This window comes from Centruroides sculpturatus, unplaced genomic scaffold, assembly GCF_000671375.1.
Source record: "Centruroides sculpturatus isolate CEXI.00-Female unplaced genomic scaffold, Cexi_2.0 scaffold431, whole genome shotgun sequence".
Classification (NCBI taxonomy): domain Eukaryota; kingdom Metazoa; phylum Arthropoda; class Arachnida; order Scorpiones; family Buthidae; genus Centruroides; species Centruroides sculpturatus.
In genome coordinates, this window is record NW_019384619.1 from 255,157 (window position 1) to 279,581 (window position 24,425).

Genomic DNA, 24,425 nt, shown 5'->3' on the forward strand with positions numbered 1-24,425 from the left:
TGTACACTACCTAATAAAACAAGTATTTTCGAAAAAGAAATTCAGATCAAACATCAAACTCGGCTTTTAAATACCTAATAAATTTGTAATTTCGTTTCGTCCGATGATTCTTTTCATATTTAATAATTTGAAGACACAATTCGCCCAAAGACCACCATTTTTAATTCCGTGTTTAAGACAATACAATTCCGGCGACCGACCTTCGTTTTTAGGCTACTAGCCGCACACAAATTTTCCAATTAAAAAATATAAAATTTTTCTAAAATAGAAATTGGTGACATACGAACGTCTTCTTGAAACCATCTAACCTTCTTGGGGTGTTTTCGGCTTTATATCCATTAAGTAATAAGCACTGGAAAATGTAGATTTTGAAAAGCCTTCCTCTGGTGACGATATTTTATAATTTAATTCGTAATTTCGTTTCGTCCGATGGTTTTTTCATATTTAGTAAACTATCAATACACCTTCTGTTGCTGAGAAATATTTTTTAAACAGAACACGAACGTTTTCAGCCTAATGCATGCAAATATAAGGTCAGGTACGGACTAAGCATTTTTATATTTTAATTTTTGTTTTACGTAGAATTTCCATGCAGAAGGTAGTTCATTCTCATACCTAGAATTAATACAACCATCCTGTAATTTACTTTTATAGATTTCAATTTTTTCTTCGTCCATTGCTAAAGATGGGGAACGCATGCCCCTGAGGATAGTCGCTTCAGAACTACAGAGTCTACATATGTGCCATACTGGACAAAACTGTGTTGCAGTACCCTTTGTTGATGTCAGACTTGTGCTCTTTTTATCTAATAGCTAAATTCCTTCTTGTGATCCCATTATAGTCCTTCTTAATTCCTTATTGCTGTTTTTGAAATAGAATTTTATATATGCCCACCTTTTCTTCTTTTTTAATCGTCTTTATAATTTCTCAGAATACTATATAAATTAGGCGCTTTGAAAATTAGTTTGGAATGTTTTTTTGTTCGCCATTTGTTTCATGATGTTCTTGATATTATTATTATAAATTAAGTTGGCGGTTTTACATTGATTTGTTTGGGTTCAATTTTGCCTCCTTCGTATCTTCTAATTAGTCCTTCTATTGTACTCTTTGTGTATTCCAAGTTTGAAGCTATTTCTTTGATTCTATTAATTTCCTTGATCCTGTCTAGTACATTAGAGCATTATAAATACGCTCTTCTAATGAATAAACGAAAAGCGAACAGTTTGTATCCGTACGGGTTCCAGTTAGCCGGAATGTATAATAAACGACGTGTTGGTTTGATGTATATAGACGTTGTTATACAATCTCCGTTCAACAGGATGTCTATATCTAAAAAAATGTATTCGTTCATAACTTTTTTGTTCTAGTTTAAGTTTTAATCCATCATTGTTTCATTGTTGATTACCTGAACGAACTCAAATATTCTTTTGCCGTTTTTCGAAATAATGCACACATCGTCCATATATCTTTTGTAAAATATAATATCCATCCTGAACCCAACAATAATATGCTTCTCTTAAGTTGCGTAAGACTGCTTCACATAATATCCTGACATCGGATTTCCCTTTCTTTTGTCTGTAAGTTTGTTCATCAAAACTGAAAGACGACTCATATCATACCAATTTGGCTAATTTCATCACATCATTCTCAGATGCAGCAACGTCATGTTTTATGTAGAGCATAAATTCCATTAATACCTCATAGCAGGATTCTATTTTTATAGATGAATGTAGGCTTTCAAAATCTATTACTGTTTCGACATCTTCATCAAGTAAACTTAATACCTGAACTTCTTTTACTACATTCGTCGGGTTTTGTGCAACGAGAACATTGTTACCTAGTTATTCTGAAATGAATCTATGCAGACCCTTTCCAAGAATGTGTGATGTTTCTGCATATTTCAACTATAGGTTTAATATCTTTATTATCTTTATGTATTTTTGCAAATGCAAATAATTTTGGCATTCATGGATTCGGGTTATGTGATCCTTTAAGAAGAGTTAATATGGAGTTTAATAGTTCTCTTTCATGTTTTTAAACCCTTCTGTACGTTTGTAATAATTTTTTAATTGATCCGTTCACATTCCGTTTTCTTAATAATGGACTCTTCTAAGGATTTGTTTTAGGTTTGTCTTTTCGTGATGATTAGGTTCTTACTTTTGTCAGCTCGTGTTAGGTCCAAATCATTGTCATTCACCCAGTGAAGATCTTCCCCAAATTCCATCTCATTGAGTTGGTTTCCGTGTATATCACGATTCGATATAGTAATCTAGGTTAGATGGAAAGCACAACTCCACACTCAAGTTAGACAATATTTACAGTTACGCAGTTTTACAGTTTATTTACAAATTATATTATGTAGAGTGTACAAGTTGGAATACATAGTATACACAAGATAACAAAGCGTGGTGTCTCACGTACTACATTAGTGACGGGATACAATCCTATAAGAAAACGATTTCCACCTTTCTATTATTAAACTAGTAACGGTCGCTGTCGCGGAAAGACGGTTGGTTAAGGAAGCGATCGTGGGATTTTGAATGCGTGGCCAGTGATTGATCGTCAGATCATCACACCACCAGCGGACCTCCGACAGTCCAGCTAATCACTCATTTGTCGAGGATCACACCACTCTACATATTTGCATAGTTTTACAATCGATAACCGCTGACTGGTCGGCAGGGAATTACGCCACATAATATATTTGCATAGTGCTACGGTTCGGTAAGCACTGATTGATCATCGAACCCGCTGTCGACAGCTATAAAAAGGTTAATGTCGAAGCGGAAGATTTAAGTTCGGTTAGAAACTTCAGGTCTGCATAAGTTCGTTCGGAGAACTTCCGGCCATTTTTTTGTAATTGGTCGCTCCTTGCTTGGCACCTGGGTTGGGGGACTTGTTTTCCACCCGTTAGGTGTGTTGTATAGCAGTAGTTTGTACCGAATGACAGATAGGTGTTATTGGTTGAGGCGTCCAATAAACTCTATCAGGATCGCTTTGGAACTTCCGGTCATTTTTTTGCGATAGGCGCTACTTGCTTAGCACTTGGCCGGGGGGGACTTGTCTCCCACTCGATAGGGGTGCTGTACAGGAGTAGAGTGTACCGGATGCCAGATCGGTTTTACCGGTTGAGGCGTTCAATAAACTTTACTCGATTCGGAACGTCAAGATACACATTAAGTTCATCGTAAATCCTCAAGTGTGCACTGGAGTTCGAGTCAAGTCTGGATTCGTCTCGCTGTTTGTTGCTTAACTGCCAGAAGAAGATTACTACTAACCAACAACTCGTCGATTCATCATAAGGTGTCTTCTTGACGAACCAAGATCAGCATATTGAACTATCTGAACTTTGTTAATGTTATTTGGCGCACCGAGTTGGTCGCCAAAAGTGTGAAAAAACGAACATTTTAAACTTCACTATTGGCTTCCGGGAACTATCAACCTTTGGCGAGGCCTCAGTCAGCTTGTGGAGTTGGCTCAACTGCACGGTCCGTCCAGTCTCCGCACTTACCAGTCCCTGAGATAGTTACCAGAGAAGAATGCTCTCTCTACGCTCAGCATGCTTCCCAAGTGCCTGAGACTACCGTGTTACCAGTCTCTTGCCCTTCTGTCCTCTTTCTTCCGTTCGCTCCGCATTTAAAAGATTTTGGACAGAAACTTCCGACCAATCAGAAACTATTCTTTCGTGAGCAGCTTACACCCAGGTTCGCTGTTATCCGACGAGAGTGAGCTTACATTAACGTCCGCCACTTGTTTACATTTAGAAGTTTGCCATATAGCAAGCGGTCTGTCTATCGTCTGACCACACGTGGATCCAATTGACAAAGTCGCGCTCCCTTTTGTTCCCTCTGCTAAAAGGCCAATACTTTACACACACATTGCTTTGTGCACTTCAGTTGTTTCATTTCAGCATTTCTTCTTTTGCGAGTGTGATGTTTTCCATCTGAAAATACTCCCTTTCTAAATCATTAAATTCTGAAATTTTTCTCCCCAGTGCCGCCATTAAATGTTGCCATAAGTTTTCCGTCTTCTGAAACGAAGTTAGAACCTTTTTGCAGAATTTCCGTTGTTATTTTATTATCTATTTGTTAATTTATCTAATATTTTCGTTTTAAATTTCAATGAAAAATGTTCGGACGTTCCGTCGTTAAAATGTTAAACTTTTGAAAAGGCGTTCCAACTCAGCTACACCTGAAGATGGCCTATGGTATTATGGTGAAAAGGTTTTGTTTTGTTAAAAACCTTTCTCAGTAACAGAAGGAGTATTGATAGTTCATTAAGAAATTCAGAATTATCATAGGCATCTGGGAGACGGAGAAATTCTATCTATATTCGGTTTATGGCGTCTGACGTCTCCTTTCCCTCTCCAACTCTCTTTATCCATACACCATTCTTCTTTAATCCCGTTTTCCCTACATGCTTACTTTACTCCGTCGTACCAAGTTCGCCTGGGTCTTCCTCTCTTTTTTTCTTTTTTTTGTGGAATGTATTCCATTGACATTTTCGGGAATCTCTCATCACTCATTCTTTTCACATGCCCAAACCAAATAAGTTGTTTTCTCTGTATTTCTTCCAAAACCGTCTCCTTCAATCCCCTTAGGTCCCATATTCTAATTAGTTATTTTTTCTCTTTTCTAGATTCTGCACGATCTTCTTAACGCATCCATTTCAACTGTTGTTATTTTTCTCTTTTCTTCCCAGTCATTCTCCATGCCTCCGCTTCGTATAATAGAATGCTTTTAACAATAGCATTACATATATTTTTCTTGATCTAATTGTTTCTTCACTACACCATATTCTATTTAATCTTTTAACTGTTCTCTTACTTATGCTAATCTTGTACTAATTTCTAATGTATCATAATGCATCTCTTCCATCTTGATGAATTTGTATTCCAAGAAAATTGTAATGCTCATATCGCTCAATCTTTTCTTTTTCTTCCAGTGCCATGTCTCTTTTAGTCCCTCCTATGCATAAGTATTTTGTTTTACTCATATTTATATATAAACCTCCTTTAAAATACAGTCGACCCCCCATAACACTGTTGATTATTCTGTTTTATATGAATTCCATTTTGTACGAGTCACTTAGATTTTACAAATACGTGTGCCGGGTTGTGAAGGGCTCACGTATTTGTAAAATCGAAGTGACTCGTACAAAATGGAATTCATATAAAACGGAATAGTCAACAGTGTTATAGGGGGGTCGACTGTACTCCTTTTCTATTTTTCTTGTCATGTATTCCATATCATCTTCATCTTCTGCCATTACCACCTGATCATCTGCGAATTGCATTGTACGGTTCAGCTTACCGTTAATATTTATTCCCATATTACAACATTTCTTTTTCCGTATTTTCAATACTGCTTATACGTAGATTTTAAATAAAGTTGGTGAGATACATCTCTGTCTTAGTCGTTTTGATACCATAAATCTTTCTGATATTTTTTCCAATTTTTATTTTCACTATGTATTCTCTGTATAATTCTTTAACTGCTTTAATAACTGTGTTATTGATATTTATCTCTTTTAATGTCTCATATAGTTTTAATGTTGGGATATTATCACATGTCTTTTGTTAAGTCTGTAAACAACAAATGATTTTCCTGTCCTGTTGCTAATCTTTTTTCCATAATCTGTTTTATACAGAAAATATTGTCTATATGTGATCTTCTTGTTCTTATCCACTCTGCTCTTCGTTTTCTTTTGTTTGATATTCTTCTTCGATTAAATCTCTTATCATTCGTCCAAATAATCTACTAAATGTTGCTGTTACAGTAATTCCTTGATAGTTCTCACATTTTTGTCTGTCTTTTTTTTTATAGATACATGTCAAAAAGCCAATTTTCCATTCTTTTGGAATGTCTTCTTCATTAAGACACCTTTTCAATAATTTTGTTGCCATTCTATCAATAAATCATTTTCTGGTCCATTTTTTATCAGTTCTGCCGGTATTTCTCCAGGACCACTTTCTCTATTATTCTTCGGTTTCTTACACGCTTGTTTAATCTGTTTTGTCTCTAAATGAATTGGTACATCCTTTTCTACGTTTATATTTTCTGTCATAAATTGAATTTTATTTTCTGTTAATAAATTTTTATAATAATCTTTCCATTGTTTAACTGAGATAAACTGTTCTTTAAAAATGTTAGAAATGAAAGTAATAGTAATAAAGAATTTCCATACTTTAATGCATTTTCTTCCTCCTATATATGTTTCTATTTCTTTACAATTTCTATCCCAACCCAACGTTTTCTTTTCCAGAATTAATTTTTTTTGTTGATTTTCTAATTTCTTTATATCTTTATTCTATTCTTTTTTTTTTCGTGTTCATCCATTTTAAGTAAGTTACTTTTTTGTTTCATGTTTTCTACCTTTTTGTCCCACAGAATTTTTTAAAAGTTTTTCCATGTTTATTGATTTGTCCTAGAGCTTCATTTGCTGTTTTTATATTTTTGTATAAATTTATGGTGTTATCATATTCTTGTTCTTCCAATTTTTCATCTAATCTTGTCTGAAACAATCTTCTCGTACTTTCTTCTGCTACGCTTTCGAGATTAAATTTAAGATCTTTAATTACTTCCAGTTCATCAACCCCTGACTCTTTCTTTTTGTATCTGTTAAGTTCACAAAGACAATTTTTATTCTTTTTACTTTTTAACTATCTCTTGTTCCTTTGGTCTCATTCTTTAACATTCCATGTAGACAAATTCATTGTCCGATTACCTTGGCTTATTTTTTTTACCATATAATTCATTCGGTTTTCTTCCTGGAGCTTTCTGTTGCGATGTAAATTTTTTGCAGGAGATGAGGTGCAAACCTATCGTCCAAACCCCAAACCTAGAGGACCAGGGTAATTTAAATTTATTACTTTTCAAAAGTTTTTATTACCTGAAATTACTCTTGCGATACAAAATTCGTTCGGCTAATCCATTCCAATTTTTAAATTCCAATGAATTAGCCCGGAGAAATTAACCTTCGAAAATCGGCTGAAATTTCTGTGTAGGTATGTGGTCAGTCAGTGACTTTTAAACTGACATTAATTATAAAATGATTAATATTTCGCTTAATATCGTTAGTTAGCCTGACAGAATAGGTCATGTGATGAATTCTGCTCCGATTAAAGAATTATTATTTTTTGATAAATTGACGATAATATCACATAAGGTTTATGTAAAATAAATTACTTTTAATTCAACAATATATATATGCATACAATTACTGTAATGTTTTCTAAGTTAAAATATTCCAATTACAAAATGTAATACTGTAAACTAGCTACGGGAACAACAACTATAAAATAAAATTTTATATAAAACTTCATATAAACTTAAAATTTTATATTATAATAAAAATCTTTTCCATTATTATTGCCTTTTATTAGCTTTTGTTTTAAGCTATGAAGCGCAAAACACATTAAAGTTTACGAAAATTTGGCAACTTTACATTCGGGGTCAAATCAATATTTTAATAATAAAAACAACGAAATTTTAATGCTTTTGTTATCACAGATTGTAATATTCAATGATTGATTTATAAAAACTGTAAGTATTACTTGCATAATTATATAATAAGTAAACGAAAGTTTATAATTTAAAATTTGTAAAAATACAATATTAATTCTTTTAAAAAATAATATCGACAAAAACAGGAATAACAAATAGTTGAAGTTGTTAATCTCCAATGTTCCTATTTTACAATATTATAGGCCTATTTTAAAATATTGTTCAATTTTGTTATTATCTACATAAATTATGAAGTTAGAAAAGTATTAATTTTTTTTCAAAATCATGCCAAATAATTTTATTAAAAATTTATGTTTTTCAAAAATGAATTCATTATTTAACAAGCAGAAGATTGAGATTTAGTAAAAGGGTTAAAATATGCATGTTCTTGAGAATATATATATGTTAGTCGACAAGTAAGAACGCTCATACAATAACAGCATGTAATTTTAAAATTATTAACACTATAATTATTATAATGTGTTTTAAAGTACAACAAGAAATTATATATTGTGACATCATCACAATGCCGGGCTGCAATTATTAATCATATTTTTAATTTATTTAATTTAAAATATGTTTTCCACCTCAAATTAGTAGTGTCTCGCCCCTGTACATATTACTTTTCCTGTTAGCAATAAACTTTTGCCGGTCATTTATCTTACTCCTTCAGAGGGAAACTTGAATTTAAATGGCGTCATTTCCGGTGCAAAACGGGAGTTCTTATGTAGTTAATCGGGCATCCCGCCGCTAAGCTTCCCATATCTGGTCTCGGTTTTCGTGTATCTATATCCGTTCTCGAGATTAATGATGAAATAACACAGAGAGTGGGAACTTATGTTTACATTTTTTAAAATTGCAGCCCAATAACTTTCAGAGTGAAGATTTGCTGGAGTTCTGCGATTTTCTTTTAAACTGTAATTAAAGAAAATAAAGCATGGCACGTATTTTTGATAAAATATTTTGATTTTGAAGTCTACAGGTTATTATAAAACTTCAAAATGATATAGTAATAATGGCTGAATCCGGGAGTAACAGAATAAATGTACCTTAAAAATGCATTTTTGTTTGATATACTTGTTGTTCCGCAAATAAAACAAATTTCCTTGTGATGTTTTGAATATAAATATCTATCAATATTATTCGGTTTTCAATGTCAAAATTTTACAAAAATTTTGATAGTGAGTTTTTTTTAGGATAGATAACATGTATGTTTAAAAATATTTAACATGACCATAACAAGACAAGAATTTAATAATAATCTACATACCGCAAGTTTTATTATCTGTATTCAATCTAAACTCTTTGAAACAACCGCATTTCTGCTTTTCATTCTCTATGGTACATATCTGTTGACATGACGTATCTCCCATTTTGCAATAATTTTCTTTAATTTCTGAAAATATCTCAAAGTTTACAGTAATCATTTAAACAATTTATTAAATAAAATTTACAAAAATTCGATAGTAAGTTCTTTTTTAAAATAGATAAATGTAATTTTAAAAATATTTAAACATGACCATAACAAGAATTTAATAATAATCTACATACCGCAAGTTTTATTATCTGAATTCAATGTAAACTCTTTGAAACAACCGCATTTCTGCTTTTCATTCTCTATGGTACATGTCTGTTGACATGACGTATCTCCCATTTTGCAATAGTTTTCTTTAATTTCTGAAAATATCTCAAAGTTTACAGTAATCATTTAAACAATGTATTAAATAAAATTTACAGAAAATTTATTTTAGTCAATATTATATATATAAAGATTCATCATTGAATCTTGGTTTGATGACTTTTTAATTTAAAAAAGAAAGAAAATTTAATAAATTCCTTACCGACACATTTTTTCGAACTCGGATGTAAGTAATAACCTTTACCACAATCAAAACTGTATGAAGGTCTACCGAATGAATCAGCTTTTACATTGCATACGGCGTATTCCCCATAAAGTTCTTTACATTTATTTTCATTCACTGTAAAATTTTTACAAAATTAAATAAAACACAGAATTTGTATCAGTGTGCAGTGTTATTTTAAACTATTATATAATTACTATCTAATTTTATAAAACTTTGAATTTAAAATACATTTTGAATTTTAGTAAACATATAAACGTGTAAAGATTTTGATTTCGTATTTTCATTAGTTAAAATTATAGCATAGTTTTCATTGCAAAACAAATATTTATATATTCCAGTTAAACTCTATAAATAGAAACATGTTATTATATACTTTTATTTTAAATAAATTTAACACAAATTGATTAAAAATGTCTCTTCGCGCATTGTCCTAAACGAAAATATCCAAATTGTTATTAATATAAAAAAAAAACCTTTAATAATTATTAAAAATATTTTTATGATACTATATAACACTGTTTAAACAACGTAATGAATATAATTACATTAAAAATATATGAAATGGAATTTTGTACGCCGTAATAAGTAGCTGTTATAATAAATAAGATAAATAGATAAAATTTTCTTTAAGAATATGAACTTTATACTGCATATAAGTTTATATACGCTGTTATCCCTCAACATAACGGAGTGAAAACGTAAAGTGATCTGATAAAAACGTAAAGTGATGGTTCGTTGCATCCAAAGATGTTATTGCCAATTACAGTACGAACTTTATATGAAGTATGATAAAAGAGACAACCTGTCTTATGATAAATACGAAAGTGACGACTTTCAAGCTGACACGTAAAGAATTCTTGTCGACGCACTGCCTAATGTATATCAGAAGTCGACTAACAGAAGCAGTCTGATATTCTCGAATGCTATATTTTCATTCCGGCAGATGCTTTGGAACAAACGAATTTGGAATGTTCTTTCCAAACATTATGATAACAACATTCAAAATATATTCGGAATGTTGTTTTCATAATATACAGGACAGTAAACTAGAGGACATAGGCCTATAGTATATATAAATCTCTGATAAATATATTTTACAGATTTTTTCTAATACTATTCAGAATACAGTATGTTAAGTAATTCAAAACAAAAGATCACTTACCAACGCAGTTTGTGCCATCGTCTTTTAATTCCTCCATACACTTGCATTCACCTTCTTCACATTCTTTAAATGCATTACATACTTTACCTAAACATTTATTTTTATCTACACAAAAATAAATTGGAAGTTTATAAACGTTTATATCTGGACCACATATGAACTTTTAAGATTTTTTAATACGAAAAATTTACTTAAGCACTTATNCTTTATTATCAGTTCGAAATGGGGTGGTTCCATAATACCCGCAGTGTTCCATAATATTACCTTCTCCTCTATATGATATAGAATTTTGTACGCCGTAATAAGTAACTGTTATAAAAAATAAGATGAATAGATAAATTTTACTTTAAGAATATGAACTTTAAACTGCATATAGGTTTATATACGCTGTTAACCCTGAACATAACGGCGTAATAACGTATAGAGATCTGATAAGTACAACTACAGTACGAACTTTATATGAGATATGATAAAAGAAAAAACCTGTATTAGGATAAATACGAAAGTGACGACTTTCAAGCTGAGACGTAAACAACTGTTGTCGACGCACTGCCTAATGTATATCAGACGTCGACGAACAGAAGCAGTCTGATATTTTTGAATGCTATATTTTCATTTTGGAAGATGCTTTGAAACAAACGAATTTGGAGTGTTCTTTCCAAACACATTTATTCGAAATATATTCGGAATGTTTTTTTCATAATGTACAGGACAGTAAACTAGAGGATATACAGTATATATAAATCTCTGATAAATGTATTTTACAGATATTTTACTACAGTCGACCCCCCTATAAGATCATTCATTATTCCGTTTTATATGAATTCCATGTTGTACGAGTCACTTAGATTTTACAAATACATGTACCGGGCTGTGAAAGGCTGACGTATTTGTAAAATTTAAGTGACTCGTACAACATGGAATTCATATAAAACGGAATAATCAATGATCTTATAGGGGGGTCGACTGTAATATTATTGAAAATACAGTATGTTAAGTAATTCAAAACGAAAGATCACTTACCAACGCAGTTTGTACCATTGTCTTCTAATTTCCCCATACACTTGCATTCACCTTTTTTACATTCCTTAAATACACCACATACTTTACCTAAACATTTATCAATACCTACAAAAAAATAAATTGAATTTTATAAACTTTTATATCTCGACCTCTTATGAGAATTTAAGATTTTTTAATACGAAAAATTTACTTAAACACTTATTCTCTGAATAATCATAATATTGTTCCTCAGTGCAATTGCATTCGATTGCGTAAGTATCTTCAATATGTATACACTTAGCACCATCACCACAAACTTCGTTATTGCATTGATTTTTAACTGAAAAAGTTAACGTATTAAATAAAACTTTTGAAACTTTACAAATTAAATTGAATTCAACGTGAACAGAAAAACAGAAACAAACTTCGACATTTTCTTTTATTGCTGTCAAAATTATAATCTTTATGTGCACAGTCACATGTGATATTTTTTGATTCTACTTTGCATTTTGCGTTAATTTTCTTGCAAAATTCATTCCATGTCATTTTAGTTTCATCTTCAATTGTTTCACAGCGATCTGGAAGAAAAAAGTTTATGAACTATTCATAATATCTATTTCAATAATGTAATGTCCATAAATATACATGTTTATTATTTATAATTAAATTATTTTCTAATAAATTGCTATTTTCTCTTTCAGAGGGTGACACAGACTGGCAACGTTCTTATCGCGCTGAATTTAGCGATTTAGATGAGACAATAGACACTTCACAATTCAAGTAAGAGGAAATTCAACAGGCTTTCTGTTATCTCAAAAAAAGGCAAAGCTCCTGGCCCTGATGAAATTACTAATGAAATTGCACTCAATCTATGGGCTCTATTTCCGCAACACACATTTAATTTATATAATGTCTGTGTAAATCATTCAAGTTTTCCTCGTGCATGGAAACACGCACGGATTGTCCCTGTCCCAAAACCGGGCTCTTCAAGTGATGCGAGACCAATTTCTCTACTACTTGTATTGGGTAAGATACTCGAACGGTTGATGACCAACAGGCCCAATTGGCATGTTGAACATAATAAATGCCTAAGCAATAAACAGTACAGCTTTCGGCCACAACGATTGGCCGAGGATGCAATTGAATCTATGGTTAATACAGTTAAACGTTTACTTGATATATGTTCTTGGAATGAGCTTAGACATTTCTAAAGCATTTGACTCTGTTGGTGGCCATTTATTACACATCAATTGTGAAAGTTAAAATGTCCTTGTAACATCCTACAACTATTTCAGGATTATTTAAATGACCGTACTGCAACTATACAGTATGGACAGTATCACGTAAATAAAATCATTACAAAAGACTGCCTGTAGAGGTCTGTCTGTGGACCCCTGCTTTGGAATATCACTTTCAATGCCTTAAAGAAATGCTTGGACAAACAGATTCCCTTGCCCAGTGGCGTAGCGAACATAACTGGCGCCCCTCCCCCTCCAGAAACATATACAGTCGACCCCCCTATAATTACGGTCTCTATAGTTACGATTCCTATAAAACTACGAAAAAATAGCTACCGGTATCCGTAAAAAATAGTAAAAGTTCCCTATAAACACCTCAAACGTCATCGGGAAGCCGAACTACTTTCCCGCCGTCCGTAGCGCCACGCTACGGAGAGATTTCTATCGTCTGGACAGTATTATATAAATTATATATAAATTAGGTACTGTACATATAATTATATATTAATTATATATAAATTAGGTACTGTATATATAATTATATATTAACTTATTGTAACTTTGTTATAATTAAATATATAATTTCCGCCGTCTAGCGTGGCGCCACGCTACGGAGATTTTTACGCTAACTATCGTCTGTCAGTATGTAAATTAGGTACCGTAAGTCTAATACAGTACTGTAATTTTATACATTTCTTGTGAAAGAAACATTTCTTATTCAACGGCGATTAAAATTATTTATATTAATGATGTCTCCGAAGTTCTACGAAGTTTTCACAGAAAAATAAGTTGTTAGAAATCGGCCGCTCTTTGCTGAGCTGTTCCGCGACGAAAACAATGTTGAGCAATGGCAATGTCGAATGGTGACACTCGGTAAGTAATCCTACAATTTTTTGTTTATAGCGTAGTTTATACGGATTATTCCCAAAAAATATATACGTATTTTGGAAATGTTGAGTCGGATTAGTCTAGAATCGATTAATTTTATGGAAGAAAATCTTTCAAACAGCCGTAGTCCGTAAAGTTGACACGTGTCGGGTTGTGATTGGAAGGATTCGTAAGAAAGCGGATTCCTAGAGAATGGAACGTATCTCTATCTTATAGGGGGGTCGACTGTATAGTTTGCTTGGAGACCATTTGGGCGGCCCTTTGCGAGTGGTGCCCGGTGCATGATACATCCCCTTGAACCCCCCGCTACGTTTTGCCTATGCTGACGACGTCATAATGCTGCTAGGAGGTCGATCAAGGGCTGACCTTGAGTACAAAGGCAACAACCTGTTACAGCAATTTACACATGGTTCCCCATGTGTAAACACAAACATAAACACAAACTTAACTTCAATCCTCTAAAGACCAGGTACTGTTTTCAACAAACCAGGTAAGGTAAACACAACCTTTAACTCAGACTACCACACCTTAAAATGAATAACAACACAATCAAAGTTGAAAAAAGTCTCAAATACCTGGGTGTTATACTTGATTTCCGGTTCTCGTGGAATAAACATGTGGAATATATCTCTAACCGTATAGGATATATACAAGCTTGTACTTCAAGCTTTTGCACAAGAAGAGACTGGAAACTATCTGTAGATGCAATGTCCATTATTTATGACAGTATATATATTCCTATCATTACATATGCATGTGGAACTTGAAGATTAGCCACTCATAAGGTACATACTAAAAGGAAACTAGTCTCATCGCAAAGACGTGTCCTACTTCTCATAACCAAGGCATTTTGAACTGCAAGNACCTGTGATATCTACTACATCTACAGAAAATGTAAGTGGATAATGTAAATGCAGATGATTAATTTCAATTCAAATTTTGTTAACTGTATATTGATATAAATTTTTATTTTTTGAGAAATATTTAGAATTTTTTTAAATGTAAGAGAAATATTTTTTACTAATGAAATGCAATGTGAAATGCAGCTGAAATTAGAAACAAAATGAAAATATAATGACTGAATTTATGTGAGGGTTGTATTTCAGAATGCAGAATTGCTAAATAATATATGCTTTTGAGAGTTATTTCTACTGGAACATACCATTACACAATAAATAAAAAATAAAAAAATAACGATAAACATCAAATATCTGTATTTCTTAGAGTCATAGATGTATGCCTATTTCTGCACCCTTTTTATATAAAGCCTTTGAAAAAACTTTCAAAGAAGAAACTATTATTTTACAGCAATTTCTTATGCAAATTAGTTTGGAATGGTCGCTTAGGTGAAGAGAACGTTACTGTTTTAGATCTGAGTAATAGAATCCTTAAAACCTGAGCAGAAAATCTGGGCAGTGAATCATTTTTTGATACATGGGAACATTGTCATCTCGATGTATTTAGCTTTATAATTGAATTCGGTGAAGAGATGCGTAGAAAGTTAAATCCACAACTAGACGAGCGAGTTTGTGGCTGAGGTAACAAGAATCAGACAGAGGACTCTCGACATCAAACTCCAGTGAACAAGAGAAAAAATCCAGCAACATCAAGTGAAACCAACCTTCGAAAAGTCAAATAGGCAGTCTTGAAGACTTCGAGGAGTTCTATCAGTAAAATTAACTAGAAAACTAGAGTATCGGAAGCAGACTATGCATTCGAAAACTGTAGCAACGTATCCATGTGTTCCAAGCGATTCTTCGTGAAAACGAACAAAATAGACCTGAAATGGCAAAGGTAATTCTCAATCTAATCGAAGAGAAAGTTATGGATAGTCGATTTGTATTGTTTACAGATGAACTTCACTTTCATCTAAACTGATATATCAATCGACCAAATTATCAGTTTTCGGGAACCGAACCCCCAGGAACTCGTAAAGATGCTTCTGCATTCTCAGGAAACAAACAACTGTCTGGGTAGCAACGAATTACCAAGGCACAAATGCACCGATATTCTTCAACCAAACCATAAATAGACTGCTGTTTATTCCAGCATCCTCGAGAATAGAGTTTTATCATTTTTTATCAAGTTCAAAAATTCGGACAAAACATGGTATATGCAGGACACCATGGATTAGGCTTGACCACATACCGCTAGGATCAATATGGAACGTTTTTCAGTGCTATTGATGAACATTTGATATTCAACAAGATGTTCCAGTCGTTCCAGAAAGATGTGAAATGGATTCCCTTTTTATCAGATCTGAATCTTTGTGACTATTTCCTGGGGTTATGTGAAGGATAGAGTGTATAGGATGAGCCGTAGAACCATCAGCGATATGGAGGAAGCCATTGTGAGTATTTTTGACGAGATTATACACTATACTCTCAAAATAACGATTAAAGATTTCAAAACAAGACTATATTTATCGATTGACACCGAAGATGGACACTTTCCAGAATTTTATTTAGCCCGAAAAATAAAACAGACATATCTTCACATTGAGGGGAAAAAATGTATGTTTATTAAACAACACGATGAGTTTAAAACAATAACCGAAAAATGACTCATTTTTTGCTCGATATTCTACATACAGGCAATCGTGTTCATATATACTGATATGCAAATTACAGTGACATCATAACATAACTTTTCAGATGATGGTATAGTTATAGTGTCATTGAGCTGCAATTTCATTTGACAATGGAAAGTGGCCCACCGAACAACACACTTTTACAGGAAAGGCTTATTTCAAAAATAACTATTGTGTCGTTGCTATACAGCGTATATGCATGCGACACTTCAACTTGGGTCGTCATGACAACACGCCAGATAGTCGCATAATTGGAGTTGCGTCCGTTTCTTTAGATCTATTGCATCAACCTGTATTCATAAACCAGGGCGGAGTAAAAGAATAGTGCAGACATCAATGGCGATTGAATCTGTCAAAAAGGCACTCACTTCGCTAATATTTTTTGATTTGTCTGTTAAATATATAATTTGATATTTAATTTTCTTTCAAATTTTTCAAAATATACTGAAGAATATATGTAAATAATCTAATATTCTTACTAGTATATTATATTTTAACATTAATATAAACGTTTCCGCAAATTATACAAGAAAAAAAAAATGAAAATCTTTCATATATTTGAAAGGACGCTCTTATGTATACTAGAGTGCTTTCAGTAGTTATATTTTCGTTACATTTAGCTGGAGTTTTAAAGATAATACAAATAATTATTTATTGTGATATCGTCGCAATGCTGTGTTGCAACTTTCAATCATATTTTTAACTTATTTAATTTAAAATATATGCTCTCGACCTCAAATTAGTAGTGTCTTGTTCCTGTACTGTACATCATATTTTTCCTTTAACAATAGAATAATGCCAGTCATCTATCTAACTGCTTACAGGGGAAAATGTTTGAATTAAAATCACGTGATTTTTGATCCGGCTCGAAGGTTTATATATAGTTAATCGGAACCTACTTCCATTAAGCTTTCCATATCTGATCTCTTTTTTCATCTATCCTACTACGTTCTCGAAATTAAGGACAGAGATAGAGAGACATACAGCCGACAGTGGGAATTTACAGATCTACAATTCTTTTTTAAATTGCAGCCTAATTAATATAAATATTTAATTTTTATGTAGTTATTGAACTTAATTCCAGAGTACTGTATTTTCTCATACTCCCGTAAAGCAGTTGCAGTTCTGATTCCCTTAATACTGCGGCTTCTGCTATGTTTTAATAAAAATTAATTCGCATTTTGATTCCGAACGAAAAGCGGAGATATGAATATTGCGCGTGCACACGCACACGCACAAATGCCAAACAAGTCTGAAATGTATAGGAGAGCGCTGTATCTACTAGTACAGTATGAACCAAAATGAAATATGTGAATTCTGTAATAACTGATTTCTCTAGAAAATTCAGATAACATGCCAAACGTCACTAATGTTTAAAAACATTTTAATTACAAAACGTGCTTACATTACGCTGTTTTTGTATCTGGAACGCTCGATCAAAAAATACCGTCCAGTCTTTCACTTTATTTCAAAACAGACTTTCAATCGCATCAGCAGATCTACAAATTATAAATTGCGAAGTTCTCAAAGCATCTCGCACAAACTTTATGCATTTTCCATAAGATTGGTGCGAGATGCTTTGAAAACAAACCTTTAGATATAAGCAATATAGTTAAGAAATACATTAGCTTGTCATCCCAGTGATTCTATCATAATGGATTTTACATTCCGTGGCAGCGTTTAGCAGAGAGATTTTACAAATGAACATATGCGTTTCACGATTACAAAAACACTGCAAATATTTGCGGTTCAATTTCACATAAGTGTTCGACGTTAGAAAAAGTAGTGGACAGATTGCATGAAACGAAAGACTCGTCGCAAAAACGATTAAACAGATTGCACGAATGATCGGAAGGATTTCACCTTAAACGTGGTAGAAAATACGACTTATCATGCAAAATAGAGAAATCGAATACCACAATTTAATGAAATGATTTCACCAAATTAAGGACAAATCAGTATGTTGCTCTCGCGAAAATTATTTTTCTTTTATTCTGTTGCGTTATGCGCTATACATGTATGTAAGAAGTAACACACACTGAATAATACTGTATAAAGAACTAAATTATATTTTCTATCATTCCGACTTCGAAAATTCAGTGTCTCGCTGATATAAAGGTAGACATAAATTATATAAAACGGATACTTCTCACTTTCACAAAAGAATTTCAACAGTTAATGTTTGATGAAGTTATACTAAGCGTAATGCATTATATGCTACTTGGAGTATAACTCTCATATGCAGGTAATAATGTAAAATTCAATGTCCGAATTTACTCTAGCGTCGATGACACATCAACTCATCAGATGTTGTAGGTTAAGGTGTAACATTGTAGTATATGCTTTTGATTGCGGAGAAGTATTCCTCTATAGCAGGGATTCCCAACTTGTGTTTCGCGGAACCCTAGGGTTTCACAATAAAATCAGTTGAATCTAGTGATGTATGAATGTCCCTATGCAGATTTGAAACATGAGGTGTAATTGTTGTAGTCTCGGACAGGGTTTTCTTATGATATCCTATACACGTGCTAGGGTTATTTATAAACAGTGAGGACCGATTTATTGGTAATTGAAATCGTTATATAATGTTTGAAAAGATAATAAAAATTATAAAAACGACAACACTCATCCTAAAGCCAAAAACTCATTTTAAAAAATAACCTTAAAAGTATCCAACATATAAATCATGAGTCACGGCAAGTAAAAAAGTCACTGACAGACTATATATACATGGATAAGATTTGCCGATTTTCAGAGGCCGATTTCTTTTTACTCCAAACACCTGAAGTAATTCCGAATATCTCGTTCGAAAGAAAATTCTTTTCTTAGGTAGAGTGCAAAATTTTAAGATTTTCTATAAAGGACTGCTGAAAAATAAGCAATTAAAATGTGTAAATTCGTCAAAACTCTATATTTCTTTTTCTTCATCCGGCACTGCAGATGCTAGAGAAAACTCTACTAGGTCTAGAAAGTCCACATTTTAAACTTAAGCCTTTCTCGTTACATCGTTAATTTTAATTCTATACAAAGCTTTACATCGCAAAAATGATTTACTTTTTAATGTTTCGAATTAAATAATTCGCAATATATTCTAACAGCTGCATAGAGATTTGTCATTTTGGAATTGCAGCGCTGCTTCGTGTGCGTTGCTAATATACCTTCATTATCAATTGCAATAGCGCTGAATTTAACAAGCCGTATATAGGCTAAAATAAAACTAACGATCAGTCTGTTTGTTAGCTTGGACTTCTTGCCATATACCGAGAAAACGCCTGAACATATTTTATATGAACTTCATATTTTGAATATATTGATTCGGGAGAAGATTTAAATGTACATATGATCTCAAAATGTACATTATATAAATTAAACTATAGTGGAATTCTGTCTGTCTCTTTGCGACACATATCAATAAGCAGCTGTTCCGTCAAACGATTATTTATAAGCAGGTTTTAATATTGAACTGTAATATCAGATTTGGAGAACTAATATTTAAAAGTAATCAGTGAGAAATTAGCGAAACATGCGAGTACTTGAAAAAAGTATGTGCTAGATAGCACTATATATATATATGCATAGCGGATATTTTGAAGTGTTCGTGTATTCGGTTACTTAAGTTTAACTATATTGGTATAAGTTTCATATATATCTATACATATAAAAGTCAAAATATGTATGCATGTTAATTAAGTAAAGGTTTCTATACCGTTTAATGTATCTGTACCAAATTTGGCATGAATAATCTTCGATAATCTAATAAAAATACTATGGTTATTTCCAAATCGACCATTCCTAAAGCATGTCTCCTCTAAACTTAGATCCGAGTAATATTTTTGTGTTTGCAGTTTTATTATTCTAAATATTCAATAAATGTACAGTACAGTACATTTTAGTACTAGAACCATTGTTTTTATCACCCTTCACTGCCCAAATTTATCGATCCCCACCTCTCAAAACCCGAAGCAACGCTGAGCACACACAGCTAGTGATTAATAATAAATGACTGTTAACATGACAGGTTACTAATTTTAGTAACTAATGATTAATGAAGAAATATTTATAAAGTAGTTATGCAGAAGTTTTTATTTCTAAATGTTTACAAGCAGTTTTCAACTCCCAGACAACTTAGGCCTACTCTTCATATGTGAAACTCACAATTTGATACTTTTTCAGCCACAAATAAAAACTATTAACTATTATATAATGACACTTTCTAGCATTTTAGTTTTATTAACATAAAGATTATTTGCAAAATTTTGGCTTGCTTTCTCTTTAATTTTTGATTTCAATGAAATTTTCTAACTCTATTCGTTGTAATTCGTGCATATATATACTGTGGTCATACTAACCCTGCCGCTAAATAAACTTATCACGTATAGCATAAGAGCTAGAAATCCGCGCTCTATTAATAACAATAAATTAATTTTATTAATTTTAAAATGTTCGGTTATTGAGATTAAAAATATAATTACTTACGAATACACTTTGATTTATCGTCTGGAGCAACATCATATTCGTCTAAACAACTGTCACATCTATAAAACTTTCCTTCTTCAGTAGGTTCGCATGTCTTGTTTTGATCTTTGCAATCTACGAATCCTGTTCGATCTTTTTCACAAAAATCTAAGAAAAAATAAAATGTCGAAAAAGTGTATTATTAAAATAAGTAATTCGATTTAATAATTTTTACGTTCAATATTTTATAAACATGTGTTTACAAACGATATATTATCGGAAAATTAATTAATTTTGTAAGTGTATAATAAAGATAGCGTAAAGTTCTTTTAAATTCCAATTAATAAATGAAAATAAATATACAATGAACTGTACAAGTCTTCATTATAAACAGCAACTTAATATTAATTAAGTATAATTTGTGTTTTACTTATGATAAACATTGTCTTGTAACTTTTTAATAGGCCTACAGCTTTTATTTGTAAAAAAAGCAACGAAATTTATATTCGTTGTGTTTATAATTGAACAAAAAAAAACTTTTTTCATTTAAATTTTCTTTACATAATAGTAAATTTATTATTCGTTTTCCTGCAACTAAAAATGTACTGAAAGAGTGTCTACTACTCTCAAGAAATTGAGAAACCCTTTAAGGAAATTTTAACAAAAACTACGGCCTTATACAGTGCTTAGCAGGTGGAAGAAGGGAGAGAGAAAGAGGATGGGGTGATAGACATGAGAGATAGGAAGTATCCTCTCTAAACGGCTTACGTTTGATTACTACTTCCTTTGCGTTTAAAGCAGGAAAATTTTTGTATTGTAAAAAGAAGCACGAGCTACCGACATTCGAATTACAGCGAAGCCCTTGCAAATATTTCTTTCAATATCGATTGTCTTATTCCATTTCTCTTGAAAACTTGACCATATACAGTTTACCTTAACCTATATACAAGTATGTTTCGTTCAACACGATTTCGCTCTAAAACGGTTCGAGAATTTGAAAAATCCTCCGTAAAAAATTTCACAATTTTTAAATGTAAACTCTGTCATTTGATTTTTTTTTTATTCAAGTAAGCATGCTTTTCGTCTCAAATTTGCCCACGGATGTTTAGAATACTGAAATTTTCCATTTGTTTTGTGCCTTTTGTTAGTTAGTTCAGTTTTTCTTCTTCGTTCTGTTCCTCGTTAGTTCAGTTTTTTTCCTGTCAATCGGATGTTGTTGTCGTTGCTTTTAGATTTTAGCATTTAACCCAGTTACTATTTTGTTTTTATAGATTAATCTTCGTATTTAGTAAAGCTTACTTAAACATTTTTAAGTACGTGTCATTAAACTATTTTTAATAGTAGGTAAGTAATCATACGTAAAAGTGATGAACGAAATACGGTGGTATCTCGGTACTCGAACTGTTCCTAACTCGAAAAATTTGGTATTCGAACACAAATTCTGGAAAAAAACACGCTCGGTACTCCACTGAACAAACGCAACCCATTAGAACAAATTTTCGATTAACAACATACTGTATTTTTATTTTCTCATCCATAAAAAATTTCATGATAATAATATAAAAATGAAGACGTTGCTAATATTACTGATCAGGTTCAATAAAAAGGCTCAAAAGATGACGATACTTCGTAAAAAGAAAACGTAATAATTTAACTAAAATTAATATTAACGCGTGATACAGTACTTTTAATTGTGATTGTTAATTAACTACTGATTAAAAATAAATTGTTGATTGCTTATATTAATAAATTTTATCTTAATGACAAAAATACAATATATTTTTGTTAACTTTTGGAACTTAATTTTATGTTTGGCACTAGTCATTTATTTAGCATGGCATGAATTCGGAACGTTTTCGGAACGTAACTATTGTTTATACCAGAGATACCTGTACTTTTATGTATTATACCTCGCATAAAAACCTTTCAAGATATAATACGTTAATGTATTATATTATACACTGTGTCTGTTACTGTATGTAAGATAAGCACGTTTTCGAACAAAGGCAAGAATGGACTGCTTATGCGGAGTAAAATGTCGCATTAATTTAGCATTCTCCACGGAAATTAGCAAACCGTCAGGGACGAAGTTCTCCTAGTAGGCCTATGTCGAAAGTGGGGCCCTGCGGACATTTCTTACTGATACGTGCCCAGCAGCACCACTTAATTAGGAACAGAAGAGAAGCATACGAGACGTCTGTGAAATCGTTGTAGCAAGAATGCTACATGCCATCCATACTCAACCATGTTCAACTTCTACATTTTTTCATTCATATTGAAGGCGGTCGTTTTCAACATTTCTGTAACAAAATTAACTTTTTTTTTTTGTCTACATTTCTATAATGTTGTTTCATATCCTTTACAGTGAGAAAATGTTCGCATATTCTGCTAAATTGAAATCTTTTCGGTTATTATTTTAGCACTTGAAACGAACGTGCACCAAATGCATACACACTTAAAATGCTGGAAAGATCTCCTTTTGCTCCTGAACAGATATTTAAGTGGACTAGCATATATTTTCAAATATAGTATGTACTTGTATGTAAGAAAGTATATACTTAACATTACTTTTATGAATAATTTTTAAGAGTTAAAAATCTACTCACGGACACAATTATTACCATCTTCTTCGAAACCTTTCAAGCAATTTGTGCAACGAAAAAATGGTTCTTCTTTATAAAATTCGCATAATCTATTGCTTTTAAAGCAGTAATTATATCCTGTTTCGTTTTTTTCACAATTACCTAGTAAGACATAATCAAAACTTGTAAATGTTGTAGGTAATAATAGCAATAAATGTAAAAAATATCAAATTTAAAATATCAGACAGTTTCAGATCAGACTTCATAATCGTTTATTTGCCAATAGTCTAACATCATTGTGTATTAATTACAATGAAAAACTTTTCTATAAATTTTTTATGGTTAATAATAATAAAATTTAAAAATAATCATTGCATTTTAAAAGTAAAAAGTCATTTTAATTGCTACATTTGTGAGACCCGAAAGGCCCTGGGTCTAATTTAATAATTTTTGTTGTTGTCGAAACCGTGTTGTATTTATGTATTGTATACTGGCACAATGAAGTGACTTTTCTTCAACACTAGGCAAGTTTTAATCTTTATTCAGTAGAACGCTTTGCTATACATCTACGTTTCGGGCATTTGCCCCTCCTCAGCCAACTAAATATATATAAAATGTTATATAGATACAACCGAACACAAATAAAAAACTAAAAAACGAACAAAAAATTTTTTCTGAAACATACCTCACTTCGATACAAACACCAAATATACAGTAGAACACCAGACGACCCATAGGTTTACATAACGTTTCCACCATAAATTCCGTTTTATTTTTACAATAACATAATTTGTTATCTTAATTTTTACTACATGGACAAAATAATTGATAAACTTTACAGATTTAAAATCTAAAAATTACAAATTTCAACTATTACCTAAAGTCGTACCATTCTTATCCGTTCTTTCAAGCGTATCTCATAAGCCTTTCCTGTCACACCGTCAACTAGTTAGACGATTTGCATATATTACGATGTGCCGTGATTTGATGAGCTAACAGGTCAATCAATAAACATTTGTAAGCTTGGAGGAAAATATAAAAACTATTTTTTGATATTGTAAAGCACCATTATCTTTTAAATTTTATCCTGCGTATTTTCCGAACCTTCGTCCGTTTATCCAATTTACATATGACATCA

General features: G+C 32.0%; 1 protein-coding gene across 1 annotated transcript in view; it reads right to left on the bottom strand.

The window, feature by feature from the left end:
• Nucleotides 1-24,425, bottom strand: part of LOC111625419 (matrilin-2-like) — a 61,951-nt gene that overhangs the window by 34,915 nt on the left and 2,611 nt on the right. Inside the window, exons 2-8 of the mRNA XM_023368561.1 lie at nt 23,312-23,449; nt 20,727-20,873; nt 11,960-12,112; nt 11,746-11,874; nt 10,533-10,637; nt 9,347-9,484; nt 9,057-9,182 (exon numbers count right to left, since the gene is read on the bottom strand). Coding sequence (XP_023224329.1) covers nt 9,057-9,182; nt 9,347-9,484; nt 10,533-10,637; nt 11,746-11,874; nt 11,960-12,080 — 619 coding nt within the window. The 5' untranslated portion in view covers nt 12,081-12,112; nt 20,727-20,873; nt 23,312-23,449. The remainder of the gene's footprint in view (nt 1-9,056; nt 9,183-9,346; nt 9,485-10,532; nt 10,638-11,745; nt 11,875-11,959; nt 12,113-20,726; nt 20,874-23,311; nt 23,450-24,425) is intronic.